Raw genomic sequence first — 16,621 nt, forward strand, 5'->3', positions numbered from 1 at the left:
GTAACAGGTGAGGGAGCTGTGGCCCAGGCTGGTCAGAAAAGGGCACACGTTGGTGTGAACAGGAAAGATCTTGAGATGAAAAATACAAGGCTCAACAAGGACCACCACAACTGTATGCATATCAGTAAGAGAGTGCTGATGGGACATAAGCATGGGAGAGGCTCTTCAGAGTCTTCCTGGGAAACAAGCACAACTGATTGCCCATCTGAAGTTGCTGTTCACATACATACAGCACGCCCCTGTGGAGAATGACAGGAGGAATTAGAGATCTGTCTGCAGTTGCAGGGCTTAATCAAGATCACAGAGATAAGGTGGGTAACTCACATGACTGGAGTGCTGTCATGCATGGATTCAGGCTCTTTAGGAAGGACACGCTGAGATGGCAATAAGTCACCCTTCATGTGAAAGAGTAGTATAAATGGATGGAGCTCTTCCTTGGGCTGGGCAATGAGACAAGAGTTTAAACCTGACCTGTGGATCAGGTGTGGGCAGACTAATCCAGATGACATAGTGTCTGCCCAGTAATCGTTTCTGCTAAGGAAGAAGAATTAAGTCCTCCTAAGAAAACTGGAAGATTGATGTTTGCAGACCATTGTCCTCATGAGGCACTTGAATTACTCCAGTATATGCTGAAGGGACAACACATCAGGGCACAAGCAATGCAGGAGGTTTCTGGAGTGCTTTGATAATAACTTCTTGGCACATGTAATGAACAGACTGATGAGAGGAGACATGATGCTGGACCTCATAGTTACAAACAAGGAAGAACTGATACAGATGTAAAGGTCTGGGTCAGTCTTGTCTGCAGCAACCTTAAGGTGCTACAAGATCAGGATCATGAGAGGAAGATAAAAAGCAGGATCACAACCCTGGATTTCAGGAGAGCACATTTAAGTATTTGCAAGGATCTACTTGGAAGAATGGGCCTGGAAAGAAAAAGGATCCATGAAAGCTGGTTGATTTCCAAGGATCGACTCCTCCAAGATCAACGAAGGTCCATTCTAATGAGCAAGAAGTGCAGCCAACATAGCAGGAGGCTAGCATGGATGAACAAGGACCTCCTCTGACTAAACTCAAATATAAAAGGAAGGATACAAGATGTAGAAGCAGGGACAGGAGACAAGTTGGAATTTAGAGACGTTGTCCAAGCATGCAGGGATAAGGTTAGCAAAGCCAAAATCTATGTGGAGTTGAACATGGTAAGGGACAAGAAGGGTAAGAAGAGGCTTTTTTACGTATAAGAGCAGCAAGAGAAATGATAAAGCGGGCTCACTGCTGAAAACAATAGTTTTCTGGTAGCCAAGAACATAAAAAAATCCAAAGCACTCAATGCCTTCTTCAACTCAGTCTTTAAAGGTAAAACCTCCAGCAATCCCAGGTCCCTGTGTCTCGGTCTCAGTGGAAGAATACCAGACCAGGGAACATTAAACAAACTGGACATACTCCTGTCCCTTGGACCTTATGTGATGTACTTGTGAGTGCTGGGAGTGGCTTAATAATCTTTGAAAGGTCATGGCTATCAAGGAAGGTTCCTGAGGACTGGAAGAAAGCACGTCACTCCTATGCTCAAGAAGGATCTGGGTAACTAGAGCAGTCAGCCTAACCTCAATCCATGGGAAGGTGATGGACCATACAAAGGACAAGAAGATCATTGATAGTAGTCATCATGAATTTACAAAAGGGAAATGATGCTTAACCAACCTGACAGCCTTCTCTGATGAAATGTCTAGCTCAGTGGATGACGGGAGAGCAGTGGATGTAGTTTATCTTGACTGTAGTAAGGCTTTTGACATGGTCTCCCATAAAATGCTCATAGCCAGATCGATGAGATGGACAAGATAAGCGGACAGTAAAGGTGAACTTGAACCTGGCTGAACTACTGGGTCTAAAGAGCAGTGATCAGCAGCACAAAATCCATTTGAAGGCCAGGTACTAATGGAGCATCCTAGGGGCTAACATTGGTGTCAAGACTTTTTAACATCTTCTTTAATTACCTGGACAACAGGCCAGAGTGGACCACAGCAAGTTTGCTGGTGACAAAACTGGATGCAGTGGTTGTTTCTCCAGATGTTTGTGTTGCCATCCAGAGGAACTTCAACCTGCTGGACAAATGTGTTGACCAGAACCTCGTGAAGTTCAACAAAGCAAGTGTAAGTTACCGTTTCCTGGATTAATAACCCCATGTACTAGCACAGCCTGGGGGCTCACCAGCTGAAAAGAAGTTTGTCAGAAACTCCCCTGGGGATCCTGGTGGACACCAGGTTGACCATAAGCCAGTAATGTGGCCTTGTGGCAAAGGCCAACAACATCCTGAGCTGCCCTGAAGAGGGCTGCCAGCAGGGACAGGGAGGTGATTCTTCTCATCTGTTCAGAAATGGAAAGACACACCTCAGTGCTGTGTCCAGTGCTGGGCTCCCCAGTACAGGAGAGACATGGACATACTCGAGTAAGCCCTGTGAAAGACCACAGATATGATGATAGGATTGGAGTACCTGCCAAATAGATCAAGGATGGGAAAACTATGACTGCTCAGCCTGAAAAAGGGAAAGCTCAGGGAGATATTATCAATATGTACATATACATGACAGGAGTGTATAAAAAAGATGCAGAAAGACATCACAGGAAAAGAGGCAATGGGTACAAATAAAACTCACAAGAAATTCCAGTTAAACATAAGAAAACTGGGTTTATCCTGTAAGGGTGATCAAATATTGGAACAGGATACCCAGAGAAGCTGCAGTCTCTATTCTTGGACATACTCAAACTCTCTAAACTGCTCTGAGCAGCCTGCTGTAGTGGGCAATTGCTCATGCAGAGGGATGGACCTAGTGGAGCTGCTGGACCACTCAATGCACAGAGGTGTCTGCCAGTCTCAGCCACTCAGTGATTCTGTGTGATTTTGCTATTAATTTGCTTGTAGTATGCTCAGAAACAGTATACAAATCAACCTCATGATAATCAGAAATACCGTTAAAAGATAAAAGTGAATTTCTGATCAAATTATCTATTAATATGCTTACCCAAATCAGCAAACTACTAAGTAGTCTACAAGAGACGCACGTGCCTGTCACTGCAGCAGGATAAGGATGTCAAGTGCTAATTAAAATTATACTCTCAGGTGGGCATGTAACACAAGAAAAAATAAAAAATTGCAAAGTCAACATAACAAAGGAATGAGTGGCATTTAAAACACATGTGCCAGTAACACAAACCCTACATATACACCTATATATATATATGTGCATCTATCTACTTACATATAGATATGTAGACATATATACATCTACATGTAAAATACCTACGTGGATGTGTACAAGCATGCCTACAGTAGAATTCTCAGACACAAGTATAAGAATATATTGATACAATGTTTTGATATACTGTACACTCTAAACAAACACAAAGAAAAAAGTCACTATGAGCAACAGTAACTGAAAAAAAACCCAAATAATCTCTCAGCTAAGCACCAAAATTGAGACACCTACCAGGTCTTTTTCCTCGCTGCTCCCACCCTCCCCATAAACAAACAGACCATCATACACTGAGAGTATTTAACTGCACTTAACACTGAAGTCACCAGATATTACTGAGAAAAAAGCCCATCTATCTCCCTTCGAAAACCTCAAGACCAATACAATGGGAAACCCAGAAATCTACAGAAAGTGAGCTGTACTCTTCAAGTCCCAAGGAAAATCCAGCTATGAAAAAGCCATTTTTTTCTCAGGTCAAAATAGAAGAGCGTAACTCAATTATTTTGGCCACTAAAGTAAGATTACAATAACCTTAGATTTTGCTTTGAACATTGTAAGGTTGACACTACATGAAGACACTACAAATGGGGCTGCAGCACAATTTGACGCCTTGTCCTGTCAATAACAATATTTAAGATTCATACTATTGTGTAGGGTAGAGATAGCTCTCGGGCTCATATCTGACAAAGACTGTGAATTCAAGTTTCCTTCTATGCTTAGAGGACAACATTAAATAAAACCTCTATGTCCTGCACATACCAACAATTTAAGAGTACACTGTGGTTTCACAGAGATGTAAATGAAGTGAGGAGCTACTGTCACTCCGAAGCTATATAACTGTGCTGCAAACAGAGGTAACGTTCGTTACACCCACCACTTCAGGTGATGATGTTGGCTTTTTTTCACCACCACAGTTTTGCTGAATATGCCAGGATTCCGAGTACCTCAGCTACCCCTGTCACCAAGGGAATATAAGAGGGTTTGGGGTAATTCAGGAAATCTGTAGATTCCATTACCTGTAGTTTAGAAATACAGCACAGTGACAGGTACTATGAATTATGGCTTCTCAGGGGAATGGCATAGATACTATGAAATGGTTTACAGCACACAGCAAAGAATAACCTGAAATTCCCAGAGCAGCGAAATAAGGGTTGAGCACAAATCTGGCTGCCTCATAATTTACAGCATGGAGGTAAACAGCAACAACAGTGGGGGAGGGGAGGAAGAAAAACCACAAAACACACAGTACTGTTACAAAAGATGTCCCTGTAAAATGATGAGGGATAGATTCGGATGAGAAACTGATCAAAGGAATGAAGTCATGGCACACACTGCCAGTAAGAACACAGAGGCAAGAAATTCTAATCAGTTTTAGAATAAAGCTTATTATATTTGCAGACAGTTTAATAATCTTCTGGATAAGTGTGCCTGCAAAGCCCATGTCTCAGTGACTCAAGTAAACCTCTTCAGCCCAATGCTCAGAGTTCCATCAGCACTCTGTGTCATTGCAACACAGATGACCAAGTAAGTAAACACAAAGTTCTAAACTCAGCAGTAAACACAAAGGTCTAAATACTGATATTTAGCATGACTAAAAAAAAAAAATTGCATTAGAGATGCATTAATCTTCACACACACACAAAAAAAAAAAAAAAACCATAACAGGAAAGATTTAATGTTCTTCAAGAACATGAAAATGGAAAGTCTGCCAGGAACTATAAGAATAGATCCAGAAAATCTGTATTGAATACAAACATGAAAACCACAGCAAATAAATGCTTTTCACAGCTACTTCATGAGTCTGAAATTAAATTCACTGCAATCCAGAGTGCTTTTCAAAACTAAAACTAGCAAAGAAAGATGATAGCTTCTTGAAGACATCCACTGTGTGGGATGGGTCTTGTAAATATTTTCTGTTCACTGGTGTTAGAAAATTTATCTTCCACACCTCAGAAGCATGTTACAGACTTCTACTGACACTGGGCAGGATTTTCAAAAACAAACACTATTCTGTAGGGCCAGAGTTAGACTGGAATACTTCTTCAAAATTTTGATCCTTGCTAATATTTGCTGAAAAAGACTGCCCTGTAATGAAAACAGATCTCTTACTGTCTACAGACAGTTACTGTTAAACTGAAAAAAACACCTTGCCAAAAAACTGACAGATATGCAGAACAGAGCAAGAAGTCATAATTGCACACGAAACAGCGCACCAGACCAGTTTGCACATAGACCCTTAGAGACTTTCTGTTCCAATTGATTTTAGCCTCTATTGTAAGAACTTCAGACAATATTACCAAGGTAGCAGCCAAACGAGAATTTTTCTGTATATGCCTATACTGTGTATGAAAGAAGACACTAAATGAAGGAAGCCAGTTTCCTTCCCTTCTTCCTCCAGAGCCTTTTTCTCATAATTACAACTGTGCTGCTGTTGTTTTCAAAGAAGAGGAGGGTGGGGAAGGCAGGCACGCAGCAGACAGGGAAAGAGAGAGAGACACAAAGCAGTGAGAAGAACAGAGAGATTTGCAAACCAGATTGCCTTTTAGATCTGAAAGTTCAAAACTGATAATGGGAAACGAAATATTAAGGAGATCAGGTATTTTCCATACTATTTGTCAAATACTTTTCTGCCAACGTTAAATGAAAACTGAGTATTCAATGTGAAACTTTTATAAGACCAAATTTAAAAGAAGGGTAACTAAAAACAACAACAACAAAAAAATCAAATGCTTCAATCATGATGTCAACACAGTTGGTTTTCTCAAACAAAGATTAAAAGAGGTAAAGACTTTAATCCTGAGGTTTTTTGCTTTAATTCTGAAGCTGTTGTTTTCTTTAATTTAAGTAAGATTTTGGCTTTTGTCCACATAGGCCTTTACTATTTTGAAATTTTGTTTATGTTTTTTTTTTTTTTTTTTTCATTTAGGACCAATAGAAAAATCATTTTATCTATGTACTGACTCCTTGGAAAAATAAGGAGAAACCTCAGTATTCTGTACTACAAAAATGCATAATACTTGAAAATATTAGTTTGTATTGCTAACTATTAAAACTGCTGCCTGCAACTGCGAATTTTATGTGCTCTAAGCCATTCAGCTTAAGCCTTCTCTTTTAATAATAGAAATGTTTGCAAGAAACTTGTAGCCAAAGACATTAAGAAAAATTAGCAGACATTGAATTACAATGGTACTGATCAAATATATACATCTATAGCATGCCCAGTATAACTCACATACTTGTGATATGGAAAAATAATATCATTCATCCCAATACCAGTGAAGTACGTAAGAAGTAAAACTTTCAAGCACACAGAAAAATGTATACGATCACCTTGCCAAAGTATTTTTCATAAATTTTTAAGTCGGTTGTATGGAATAACACACAGAAAAATAGTCAAAACACTTCAAAATAAGAATACATTGTCCAGCTTTTTATTACCTCAAATTCAGAACTTATATTCAAAAAAGTACTTATTTTAATCACATATTGAAACAAGATGTCCATGTCAAATATTAAGAGATTGTTTTGCAGCGAATAGCAAAGAATAAATTCTGAGAAATTTTAAGTTCAGTGATTTGGCCAACTCAATGTGCAATATCCTAAACTGCAAGCAACACACAGTAACTTTGCACATCTTGACCACCCGACTTTAAAAATGTCTTCTCTGCTGTCCCTATTCCTCTTGCACATACATACACTTCTATGAATAATTTCAGAAGATAATATAACCTATTTGTTTATTGATAAATTTCATAGGTTCCAGTGACTGTCTCTTTCAATACAATTTCACATTGAAGTTACCTATTTTTATAACTTTTGAAAATGCAACCATTAAGCCTTTGAAATATGCAAATAACAAGATACCATTTTTCTGTAAAGATTTCAACAAATACCAATTTCAACAAATACCAATTCAGTTCAGAGGCACCAAAAAATCATATTTCTATTTTTTCCCCAAAAAGAGTTTGATACTTACTCCCTACAGAAAGATTATTTCTGCTTTGAAAGCAAAGAGGAGTGTCCATACCAATCATTTCTGCACTCCAGCTACAGGTCTGCAGGCATAACCACAGCTTGAGGGAATACAGAAGGGAATATTATTTGTCTAACACAGGAGTGATAAACACTGTGTAAGCCTCTGAAATGACGAAATGAAAAATGGACAGTTTCCTGACAGTCCACTTAAAGTTACCAATTCTCATCTGCCATTACCTTCATTTTGAGGAATTCAGTAGTCTAGTCAATTCATGTAATTCATTCCATCCTTCTTTTCTTTCCTATGACTCAAATAATGCAGCACTAATCTTACAGAGTCAGTGTAAAGAAATGGTGTGTGAGACCTAAGGTAAAGCTCAAATCATCGTGCTTGAAACCTTTAGCATATGTAGATATTTGCTGACTCGTCAGAGTTTACTCTAATTAAAAATTTCAAGTTAGGCTTAAAGCTTTTCCAAGTTTAGGGCTTTAGCCTCTTCAACTAAATGTTCATGTCACCAATCATAACGGTATTTTCTTACTTTCAGTGAAGACTGGTAGTTCTTTGACTGAATGCCAGTTACAGAAGTGTAATTTTTAAAGCCCATCCCTATGTGACAACTGAGAATATACTAAGAGTCAAAATATATCAGAAAGAGTCTACATAAACTGTCATCTAGTGATAGGCTTCCAAATAGCTTTCCAAATTGTGTTACAGAAGGGTGTGAAAATACAGTCGCACAAAACCAGCTGTGATGCAAGACCCTGCTTTGTAACTGGAACAATAGTCTTTTTAAGAAGAATATCAGACTTAAGGGCAATGAGATCATAAAATACTTACTTAGCTCCAATCAGATCAGAATTCTTTTGAGAGAGTTCCTCCTGTTTCACAGATACCTGAGATGACAAGTTACTGCATATACTGCGTAACTCTTTCATTTGTTCTCTTGCCTCTGCTAAATCAGTTTCCAAATTCTGCAAAGAAAGCATTTGAAATATATTAAAGATAATGTATGAGAGAGTTACACACTGTGTGTGTTGTCTACGTATACAGACAAAAGGACATGCAGATGCAGATATGCATATATTTATTGTGGTCTAACTAAATATATAGAGATATGTGCATGTGTGATTGTATGAAAAATGTGGGGGAAAAAGCAAAGAAAAAAAAAGAAAAAAGTCTATTTCAAATTTTAGGTGGCCACCTATTCTTTACAGTAGGAAGTTTTCCTTAATTTATTTGCTGCATATGGAAGGAGAACCCTGAATCAAATCTTTGCAACGCTACTTAACCACTCAACAGATTAAACCTTGTTTTCTGTGTGGAAATCAAACAAAAAAAAACCTACTCCTCACAAAAAAAACACTACTTCATTGCTTTAAGTTCTCAAAAAAAAAAAAGCACAATATCGAACACATGAATTGAGAATCACAGACACAGATTCATTTTGGAGACTGCCTGTTAAATCTGCTCTGATTTTTTACTCCTAACACAATGCAAGGAACGCTTCCTTTAGGAAAAGAACTAACGTGTAAGTAAACTTCTGGAAATGCTCACTGAAAGCCATGTAAACTAGCAGTAGTTTGCCCTTCACAGTAAGCCTCTCCATATAAGTTAGTCAGCAAAGTGTGACAGTGTATCTGGGAAACAGAGTTGCAAGACAGTTTACTCAACCAAAATTTCAGCCTCTACATAGTGACCTTACTAGAGTTCTCTGGACATGCAGCAGCTTAGAGAAGCTTTGTATGACTATGCTCCCAGAGTGCTTTGAGGCAAGACTGGAAACGGAAAGACAACAGCCTTCGACTTCCTTTGGTGTTACACTTCTCACAGACACAATCACTTGTTCTCAGTAAGGCAAATACTCCAGGACTCATTAATAACTTAAAATAAATAACTCCCTAGTAGGATAGTATCATTGCTCTACTGCCAATGGTATATTAGTTTGTGTTCCATTTACACGCAGTCTTAAGACAACTAAATGCACATTTTTCACTTTCAGTAGAAATGCCTCAAATATTGATGGTATCAAAAATATTTTTATAACTGAACAGCAAATAATTAACTGTTTCATTTTAAAATAACATAAAAAACTCTCACACGTATTTGGAGTATCAAAAGTGCACTACAATCAAATTCTTTGAATTTGGACAAGAATTATCATGTCCTGTTAATAACAGTAACATTAATCTGAGGAAATAGAAAAATTTGTGAATAAATGCAGTAGGAAAACTATTTGTCTCATCTCAGGCTGTGTATCTGGTGTACCTAACTAATGAGCTGTCACTGAATCTCAAATGCTAAGCAGCAAGAATTATCCTCTCAGATAAAAAGGATTTCATGATAATGGGAGACAAATACACTGTATCAACACATGAAAACGTTGAAGTGTAGAAAGGCATTTATAACTTGCAGCCAAATAATGTTATGGTTACACAGTGTTTGTTTTTTTCAATTCCACAGCAGCTACAAGTTATTGTGTATGAAAGCAAAAATGTGAATAGTTCACATTTTCTGTGAAAAAATCTTATTTGTCTGTCCTTCATACCACACTATAGAGCAGCAGAGATTTTTCACAGTACCTCCATTGCATGGTGGACATAGGTAACAAATAATAGGTAGCAAATTATTTTGCCAAAAAAAAAACTTTGATGTTTTAAGATAGCAGAATTTAAAAATAGGGGGATAAAGTATCTTTGAGTACTTCAGTTGTGACATGCAGCTTCAGATTTTGATTTCAACTAACAAACTCATCAGTTCAACCTTTTGAACTGATTTTAAAACCTTTACTGTTTTTGGAAGCATTAGTTAAAGGCTAAGATATGAAAACAGGAGCAAAGAGGGACCTACTATATAAGTAGTATATAAACTGAAATATACATTGAGGCATCCAGCAGAGCTTTTGTATGTAAATTAGAAATCTAAAATTATTAAATAACCTGTAATTTTTTACACTCAGTTTCTGAGTATTTCCATTTTTTAAAGTCACATAAAATTTATTGTGTTGCCTTTTACCTACTACAGTAGCTGAGGTCGTTTCATTGCATAAACCTGCTCATTGAAAATTTGTTAAATAAGAAATCTCCTGAACTTGATTTTCAAATTAAAGCTAATTTCAATTGTACATATAGACTTTTTAGAATTAAATCTTTTAAAGCATATTAAAGCAAAGTAAGTACTATTTAAAACATAGTCCAAACATCTGATAGTTCAGTTACATGAGGAAGAAAATGCATATTTGAGAGAAAGACAAGACACAAGGAAAGGATATCACGTTTCTTTATAATATTATTTAAAGTGAAGCATGAAAAATAAGTCATCGTTATTTCTGGCCATGATCCTAACTAAAATGAAAAGAAGAAAAATAAAATAGTAATTTAAGGTAAAACATTACAGAGCTGTTTTGATCACTTCATGCCCAAGAACTGTAAACTCAGAAAAAAAAAAAAAAAAAACAAAAACAGAGAAAAGGTGAGTGTAATAGATCTTACAGGAAATGTGTAACACACAGACGCAGCACGAAGCAGCACAGCTGTGCACAGATTACAGACTCACTGTGAATTGCTAAGGTTTTGTTATTTGTAGCTTCAAACCCTTATAAAGTCACTGTCATTTATAGTAGCTTTGGTTTAATGTTTCTTTTCTTGTTAGGTGTTACGACAGAGATGAGAGCATTTCTTCAAGGTCCTATCTCAATAAAACTCTCATTTTTCAGTGGAACTAAAGCCCCAGGCTCCTCTTGAGAGAGATGGCTATTTCTCAGAAGTTTTATTTTTTTTTTTTTAAAAAAAGGACACCTCTCCTAGATTCTTTAAAAGTTCCCACCTTCAGATTTCAGGAAATTTAAAAAGCATTTTGCTAACCAGCAAACAAACAAACAATCCCACAGAAAAACACTCCTGTAAGCAATTCCACTATCTTTTAGGTCACCTCTATTTAAAATCTGCCTGTCTGACAATTTTTGTGTCTACCTAGAAAAAGCCTTTTGTGACTGAGTCTGGGAAACTACACATTCTTCTTACTATTAAACAGTAACATAAGTAACATTCACCCAAAGAACAAGAAGGTAAATCAAACACCTAATTCATTCTTAAATATGGAGACACATCCAGGCATATGGTCACTGTTTGGCAGCTTTTCCACTTTTGCACTTTAGAGAGATACAGAAAACTGATATAAACCATGGACAGTACAGAACAGTAAATCTTAAAAACCACTTTAAGGCAGAAAGCAAACTCCTATGTTAATTTTTTGCAGCTGTATATTATTTACATAAATTATATATGGGAAAAAATACTATTTTCACTCTTTTAGCCACCTTATCAGGTCTCTTCCTGTTAATCTGTCTCACTTGGATTTTAGCTAACATGACAAACCTTTGAAGAAATATTCCCTAAATGGACAAATTAGCCACAGAAGCTATTTCTCTCAATTTGAAACAGTTGAATTTTATACATCAATTCAGCTTATACTAGGCCTGAAAACAACCAGTCTTTGAAAGTGACATATATTTTTCTGCAAAAAAAACAGTTTCAAGACTGGGGGGTGGAGAGGCAGGAGGAAAAAAAAAAACGGAGTTTAAAAAAGAGGGCTAATAATGCATACTTCAGTCTCTGACAAGAGGGCCACTTTTCCAAAAGAATAATCTGTTATTTAGATCTAGTATTTCTATCATCCAATACACATTTTAAACACAGTTTTGGGAAGCTTACATTGATAAGGTTTCATTTTATTCTTCCAAAGATATAGGAGACTAACATGAGTAGTATCAGTATACTACATCACCTACAATATTGTTAAACACAGTGTTTATTACTGAAAACCATGTACAAAAAGAGATGCATAACTCCTGAACTCAATGCTGAGAGGCAGATTTGACTGAATTCAAATTATTTTAATCTCATTTTTACAATCACTTGAGTGCAATACAATTCCATTATTGAATTTGCTCACAGATCACTTTTTTAAAGCATTTCAGGACATGTTGTATTGGGGTGTATATATTAGAACACCATCTGTACCCCAAAATCATGTGGTGTGATAATGTCATATTTGGCCCCTGTGGATAAGAAAATTATTATTCTTTATTGTTTATAAGCATCCTGGGTGCACAGGGCTGGCCCTGATGCAGCCTGCTTCCTGACAGTGCCCAGGGGTCTTCCCAAGAACTGATCCTCAGTATGGCTGGAAGGCTCTGCCTTCCCAGGATGATACTCATAATTTGTCCTGGGTAAGGCTTCTGTTGGCTTGGTTCTGTCAAGGTCCCTCTGGATGACAGCAGAGCCCTCATGCAAATCCGTTTCCTCCAGTCTGGTGTCACCTACAGACTTGACAAGTAAGGCCACTGTGCTCTCTTCCAGATCACTGATAAAGATTTTTAACAAGACAGGTCCAGGATAGATTCTGTAGTGTACCACTTACTACCAATCAACAACCCAAACTACCCATTAACCGAAGCTCTTTGAACCCAAACATCCAAATAGTTCTTTTACACATGTTGTTGTCTACCTATCCAGCTGTAACATTCTAACTTGAGTACAAGAATACAGCAAGATAGTGTCACAAACATTGCTAAAGTTAGTCACACCCAAGCTCTCCTCTTGTTCACAGGGACAGTAATTTTATCACAAAAGACAATCAGGTTGCCCAGGAATGATACAGCCTTGGAAAATCCATGATTACTGCTAGTTGGTTTCTCAATTATGTGCCCAGAAATTACTTCCAAGATTACTTCACTTGTGATTTTCACAGGAAGTGAAGTGAGGCCAAATAACCTTTGTTCTTAGAAGATCCTTCTCATCAGGGACCTCACTAATCTCTGCTGCTTTTGAAAGATGATAGACAGCAGCCTGATAGTCACATCAGCCACCTCTCTCAGTGCCCTTGGATGCAGTTCAACTGGTCCAATGGATGTATATTAGTCAAGTTCTCTTGTGTTATCTTCCAACTCATCCTCTTAGTATTCCCCCTTGAAGTCTGCCTCCCGGCACAAATGATTGAAGGAATCTTGTCAGGCAAGACTGAAGTAAAGATGACATTCAGTACCTATGCTCTATCACCAGCTGTCACTAATTCATCCCTCCCTTTCAAGAACAGTCCCTGTTTAACTTATACAGCCTTTCACTAATGTAGAGCAAGAAACTTGCTGTACCTGTCAACACTTGAAAGTCTTGACTGCAGGTAGGCTACCACCGTTCTTGAGTGCCCAGACAATGTTTCTGAACACCTTCTTCATAGCTTTCACCACTTCACTTCCTGAATACTGCTTTTCAGTCCTACCCTACACTGATTTGGCGATTAATTGTGCTTAGCCAAACTGGTCTGCTGATACATCCACTTGTTCTCCTGAGGAAGTGGTCCTGAGTTTTTCTCAGGGTGATCTTACATAGCCTTGGAGGAAGTTGTCTTTAAAGACCTGATAATTTTCCTGAGTTCTTTTACCTTTCAGTGCTGTTTCTCATGGGATTTTACTGACCAGCTCCCTGAACAGATGAAGACTCTCCTCCTTAACTCCAGGACTCTACTGTGCTTACTCTCCTTCCTTCGTCTTCTCAGGATCTCAGTCTTCACAATTTCATGATCACTATAGCCAAGGCTGTCATTGATTATTATTTCTTTAATCAGTTCTTTGTTTGTGCACAGCAGATGCTGCTCTTTGTCACTGCTGGTTGGCTCAGGGAACCCATCTCAAAAGGTTACCTCTGTCATGCTCTAGAGACCACCTTGACCTGCTTGTGGTCACTCTGAAATACCAATAGTACTTATTCCCACCTCTGGAATCACGTGGCTGTAATTCCACACGCTTATCAGCCAGAGGCACAGGTACACTAGAAGTTATTCGGATTGTTTTCATTGAAGGTGTGGTTAACAATGATTTTCAGTAATTTATCCAATATTACAAGCACTACATTTGACAACTTGAAAATTACTAACTCAGTTTACTGCACACTAGTTTTTCTCTCCCAAGTTTCAACAAAGCATTTGCTGTCCCGGGAACCCTATAATCCTTTCATTGTAACTACTCCAAAGGTCTCAACTTGCAAGCACTTCACTTCCCAAACTAACAGATCATAACAAAGCTCTTTACAGAGGGTTTTCATCAGCACAACAATCAGAAGTGTCACCAAAACCATCGAATTGCTAGTGCAGGAAAAAAAAACAGTTACTACATTGAATATACCAGAAGGTCATGTACTTTGATAAGTGTAACAGCACAACAATATAAATGTTCATTAGCCATGTAAATATAAAGAATGCACTAACTAGATATGTAGATAAGAAGCCATCAAACACTTTGATAACATGTTTGTGGCTTATTTCTTTCAGGGATTTAAAAAGTACTTGCGCATTTTCACCAGTAAACAGGATGAAGTATCATTTAAATAAAAAAAATAATATTCTGTACCATGTATTCAATTATTTTCTTTTCATTTTATTACAAACAGTGAAAATAACTTTTTGATATATTATACGCAATAATAAGGCTTCTCTCAGAGTGGAGCCCTCTGGAGGCTAGGACACAATTTATTCAGAACCGCAGCTGAAGTTTTAAAAGTGTTCTTCCAAAACAACAAATACCAAGACTATTGCAACTGTGTTGTAGGTAAGTAAATTACACAGAGGAAAAAAAAAAAGTGAAAGATAATACTTTTAAGCTTTTATTATTTCACATACGTATATATTTTATCTTAAAATACAGTATCTTTTATTTTTTAATGATTACATTTTAAGATCACTATTTGAAGTCAGATTCCTGCTTTGCAACATCAATTTTTAAAAAGCTGTGGGTCTTAAGTGAAGGAATGTAAATGAATGCAAGTCCCCACTGGTAGATTTGAATATATAACTTGTTATTTAAAGAAAATAACTTGTAGTGCAAATGTCTGGAGAAGTTAATTCTGAAATAACATCCAGGAGTCCATTCCACTTCGTACCTTTATTCTGGCATCATTGCCAGATTTTTCTGTTTTCCACTGTGCCTCCTGCTTCCTCAGTTTCTCCAGGTCATATAGCAGGTCAGCACAGCATGTATTTAATCCCTTGTTTTCCTCCTCCAGGCTTTTTATAACCAGCCTGTTTTGCTGTTCCTTCTTCTGTGCACACTCCTCAGTGTCCTGTAGAACAGTACCACAAGGGCCGATAAACAAAAAAAGTGAGAACTAATCAGCAAATATAAACTGTGCAGTTTTACCCTCACAGCAGCTTCTTCTATATTTGATGGCCAAGGTCACCTGTGTACTTTTATTGGCCTCTTTCATGCAGGTGGAAGGGTCATATTTTTTAGCTGGATGACAGCTTTGATGAGTACACATTTGCAAAGAGCCCATTAATTGATCAAGCTGCCTTTGATGCTGTCCCCAGCTATTTTTGAGACCCACACAGACATATCCTCCCAGACCTCGGCTTTATCAATTAATAATGCCAGTCCCATCAGAATCTAATTACAAGAAGCCACATCTTCACACTCCTACTTTCTTTGCTCCATTTCCATCATTAACTATTTATCTGAAAGTTATAAAGCATGGATTCTTGGCTTTAAAGCATCTTCCTCAGAGTTGGTATGTGAGAAAATGGTAAGGTACAGCAAGGCCTAAGGCAATTTTTTTCCTCGAAGCTTGTCACTTTCTGTGCCACAAAGGCTGACATTGCTTAAAGAACGACTTCAAAGCCACAGTCTAACGAAACTATGTACAAGTCAATATACCTTAAGTTCTTTACTTTTATCTTTAAATTTCTCATTCAAGTTACTGAATTCATTCTTCAAATGTGCATTTTCCTCAGCCAAGGTATTTTTTCTCTGTATTAAGTTGTTTATCTCCTGCTGCTGTCCTGCAAGTCTCTATTTAAAAAAAAAAAAAAAAAATCTGATAATAGACAACAAGCAACTGTAAAAGAACATTCATGTACTCCATTTTAGACCTGTACATTTTAGTTCTATGAAATATAACAACCTCATATATGTAGATTGATAGCATTATTTTAATTTCATTAGTACTTTAATCACACTCAAAACGTGACACAGTAATGTAAACAAGGAACTGAATATCTTGCTACTACTAAACATAAAAGCCCATAAATGCAGAAGTGATGGAAATTATTCAGTCAACCCTTGACAAAACAAGTCATTTGCAGAAATTACATCTGTGCTGATGGATCAAGAATACAGGTTAATACTTTTTCACTTGCACTGTTAGCATAACAAAAATCAAGCCAAAAGGTACAGTTCTGGATACTCCAGAATTCACGAAGACACTAAAAAATAACTATTAAGTGAGGCAACCAAGAAGAATATAATACAAAATAGTTGCAAAAAGGGAATTAAGTCTAACTGAATTTGCAGCTCAAGTCAAATAATGCAACTTTGTTCAACAGAGACAACAGTTTAGTGTACCCA

The 16,621-nt window shown here is 37.4% G+C and overlaps 1 protein-coding gene across 1 annotated transcript in view; it reads right to left on the reverse strand.

Moving 5' to 3' along the window:
• CNTLN (centlein, centrosomal protein) overlaps positions 1-16,064 on the reverse strand; it is a gene marked incomplete at both ends in the record, with an annotated part of 120,543 nt that extends 104,479 nt beyond the window's left edge. Inside the window, 3 exons of the mRNA XM_008936994.1 lie at positions 8,068-8,201; positions 15,162-15,341; positions 15,932-16,064. Coding sequence (XP_008935242.1) covers positions 8,068-8,201; positions 15,162-15,341; positions 15,932-16,064 — 447 coding nt within the window. The remainder of the gene's footprint in view (positions 1-8,067; positions 8,202-15,161; positions 15,342-15,931) is intronic.
• Between the last annotated feature and the right edge of the window lie 557 nt (positions 16,065-16,621).

Source organism: Merops nubicus, unplaced genomic scaffold (genome assembly GCF_000691845.1).
Source record: "Merops nubicus isolate BGI_N331 unplaced genomic scaffold, ASM69184v1 scaffold9713, whole genome shotgun sequence".
Classification (NCBI taxonomy): Eukaryota; Metazoa; Chordata; class Aves; order Coraciiformes; family Meropidae; genus Merops; species Merops nubicus.